The sequence below is a fragment of the Salvelinus alpinus genome, chromosome 25 (genome assembly GCF_045679555.1).
Source record: "Salvelinus alpinus chromosome 25, SLU_Salpinus.1, whole genome shotgun sequence".
NCBI classification, from domain to species: domain Eukaryota; kingdom Metazoa; phylum Chordata; class Actinopteri; order Salmoniformes; family Salmonidae; genus Salvelinus; species Salvelinus alpinus.
The window spans coordinates 33480754-33483670 of NC_092110.1; the positions used below are offsets into that span (position 1 = coordinate 33480754).

Below are 2917 nucleotides of genomic sequence, written 5' to 3' on the forward strand. Positions count from 1 at the left end.
TAAGGGCAAATGCAATGCTTCATTAAATAATTTGTTTCAAAAAAAAAATATATACCTACAGGTTTCCTAAAATACAAATTAAAATAGCTAAATGGTCAATTTTATTACTATCTTAACTCCATATGTTATCTTAGTAGCCCTAAATGTATCACTTCTAAGCTAGCTGAACACGTTTTAATCAATATGTCAGTGTGGTGGATTCTGCTGGAAACATACACTGAGTGTACAAAACATTAAGAAGACCTGCTCTTTCCATGACATACAGTACATGGAATAATCTGTAATTGACTAATTAAAATGAAATTAAAATGAAGATCAGACAGTGGAGAGATGGAAAAAGGTGATTATGAAGATTGCTCCTCATCAGTATGTACTGTAGGTCTAAACAGTAACATCCTGTTGACTTGTAAGGGTTGTGTCTTGTGGTTAATGTGAGTTGTACTATCAATAGAATTAACTGTATGTGGGGTTATACAGGGGGCTGTGGATAGAGGGGCCTCCTATATATAAAGGGGCTTGTCTGATTCCTAAGTCACTTTACCAAACCCCAACACGACTTTGACTCTTCACATCTCCACCACCACAAATCATGAAGACATCTCTGGTCCTCCTTGCCCTCAGTCTGCTGGCTTGTTCAGGTGAGATTTTATTTATTTCACTCAAATAGTAACTACTGTACATGCAGCACATACATTGGGTCAGGGTTCAAGGGGAACTGTGGGTAGGGGGCCTAAATCAACTCCAAGTTCACCTTTGGTTTCAGTACAATACAAGTGAAGTACCCATCACTTGAGTGACTGTTGTGTCATTTTTTCTTTGCAGTTTGGAAAATCCATGGGCAATGCCAAGAGGTTGACCCTGATGACCAGGAAGTAGTGGAAAAACAGCTGGAAAAGCGCATGGTAATCTCACTCTCACATTACATATTCAAATGTACTTAAACCATAACACTGAATACATCACACCATAATTTAATTCATAATAATAATTTGGGGGGGGTGCTTATATTTGACTTAAGTGTGTTTTTTTCTCCTTTCTTGTTTGTTTGTGGTTTCTAAAGGAGCAACAGCTAAAGGGGACCTGCTGGGTGTGTAAGTGGGCACTAAACAAAGTGAAGAAATCCATCTCCGCTTCCTCTAGCCAGGTAGCTACCATAGCATTACAATTGATAAGAGTGTCCTTTAATGAAATTGCACTATTTACTATGATATTTCTCTGAAAATGTCAACTGTTGTTGATGATGATTTCTTGTCAACAGGAGGAGCTAAAGCAGAAGCTGTTGTCTGTTTGCGATAATGTTGGCTTCCTAAAATCTATGTGTAAAGGCCTGGTGAAAAAACACTTGTGGGTGCTGATTGAGGAGCTTAGCACAAGTGATGATGTGAGAACCATCTGTGTTAACATTAAGGCCTGCAAGTGAGTACAAGAAACCGTTCGACATACTATTTAGTCACTGTTCAGACAACTAAAGAGTATTGCGATGATCACTTGTGCTTGTTAATTGAAACAGTATTTGAGTCAAATGTATTAATTCAAATGAAACTATTGAGGTTTATGTCTTCCGATCTTCCACTCATGTAGTCTTTTTGTGCCTCTTTAGACCAAAGGAAGTTTTGGACCTGAGCTACTGACCAAGCAGCCAGTATCCAGATTCCAAAGTGAGAAGATGGATGTTCAGGTGTCAAGACAATGCTATGCTACCAGATTTTTGCTCTTTCTTTTTCAAACTAGTCACAACACAAATATAAATGGATGATTTAGTTATTGGAATGATTAGGTTCTGAAATAATGTTTTGGGAACATGTGTTATAATTAAGCAATAAGTCCAGAGGGAGTGTGGTATTTGGCCAATCTACCGTGGATAAGGACTGTTCTTATTCACCAAGCAGCCAGAGAGCCTGGATACAGCCCTTAGCTGTGGTGTAACGGCCCTATACCACAAACCCCCGAGGTGCCGTGTTGCTATTATTAACAGGTTACCAATGTAATTAGAAAGTAAGTAAGTTGTTTTGCATCATACCCGTGGTATATTGTCTCTTATGAACTGGGTGGTTCGAGCCATGAATGCTGATTGGCTGACAGCCATGGTATATCAGACCGTATACCACGCGTATGACCAAAAAATACTTTACTGCTCTAATTACGTTGGTAACCAGTTTATAATAGCAATAAGGCACCTCTGGGGTTTGTGATATATAGCCAATATACCACGGCTAGGGCTGTATCCAGGCACTCTGTGTTGTGTCGTGCTTAAGAACAGCCCTTAGCAGTGGTATATATTCCATATACCACACCCCCTCGGGCCTTATTGCTTAAATCACCATCCAGGGATCAAATGATTCAGTTTATAATAATGTATGTGTCAATTTTAAATTGCACTCTATTTTATATCACATACAAATGTAAATATTATGCTATTTTAGTCCAAAAGGTTGAAAATGTTTGTGTGAACTTTTTTGTTTGGGCAAAAAATAAACCTCAATTGATAGAGAATACAACTCCAACTCTTCTTTGACACGTCTAACATAACTCTAGAAATGTATCTACTTAGAATTTTTACAGATTAACATATCGTAATATTATTTTATGATAAAGCATTTAATAATTACATTGTCTAGGAACTCATGTTGGCATTTTGGCTACCTTTTTTATTTACAATCTTAGTTTTCTGAACAAAAAGTATTGATTGTTTGGTAGGTGGCTTAAAGTAGCTGATCCAAAAAGTATCTGTCCAGTGTTTCCAGATTTCTATGAAATAGGACTTACAATGAAAAACAATATGAGTGAAATAGTTTCCCTTCCAAAAGGTTTTAATTAAGTGTGTTAAAAAGCAGCTTTTCTGTGAGTGGTGTGGGAGTACCCCAACAACAGAATGGTGTGGGCGTCAGACGTCATGCTGTATGTCACCTTATTTGTC

The 2917-nt window shown here is 37.7% G+C and overlaps 1 protein-coding gene across 1 annotated transcript; it reads left to right on the forward strand.

Annotated features, from left to right (window-relative positions):
* Positions 1-546: 546 nt before the first annotated feature.
* LOC139553123 (antimicrobial peptide NK-lysin-like) lies at positions 547-2487 on the forward strand. Its single transcript, XM_071365077.1, has 5 exons — positions 547-638; positions 823-902; positions 1061-1144; positions 1259-1416; positions 1601-2487. The coding sequence occupies exons 1-5, from the start codon at positions 590-592 to the stop codon at positions 1629-1631; spliced, it is 402 nt and encodes a 133-aa protein (XP_071221178.1). The 5' UTR covers positions 547-589; the 3' UTR covers positions 1632-2487.
* The last annotated feature ends 430 nt before the right edge of the window (positions 2488-2917 follow it).

Bases quoted from the DNA above. Each gene is read 5' to 3' on its own strand.
- LOC139553123 (XM_071365077.1), top strand. From the start codon at position 590: ATGAAGACATCTCTGGTCCTCCTTGCCCTCAGTCTGCTGGCTTGTTCA. The intron at 903-1,060 runs GTAATCTCACTC...TGGTTTCTAAAG, and splicing joins AACAGCTGGAAAAGCGCATG to GAGCAACAGCTAAAGGGGAC. The intron at 1,145-1,258 runs GTAGCTACCATA...TCTTGTCAACAG, and splicing joins TCTCCGCTTCCTCTAGCCAG to GAGGAGCTAAAGCAGAAGCT.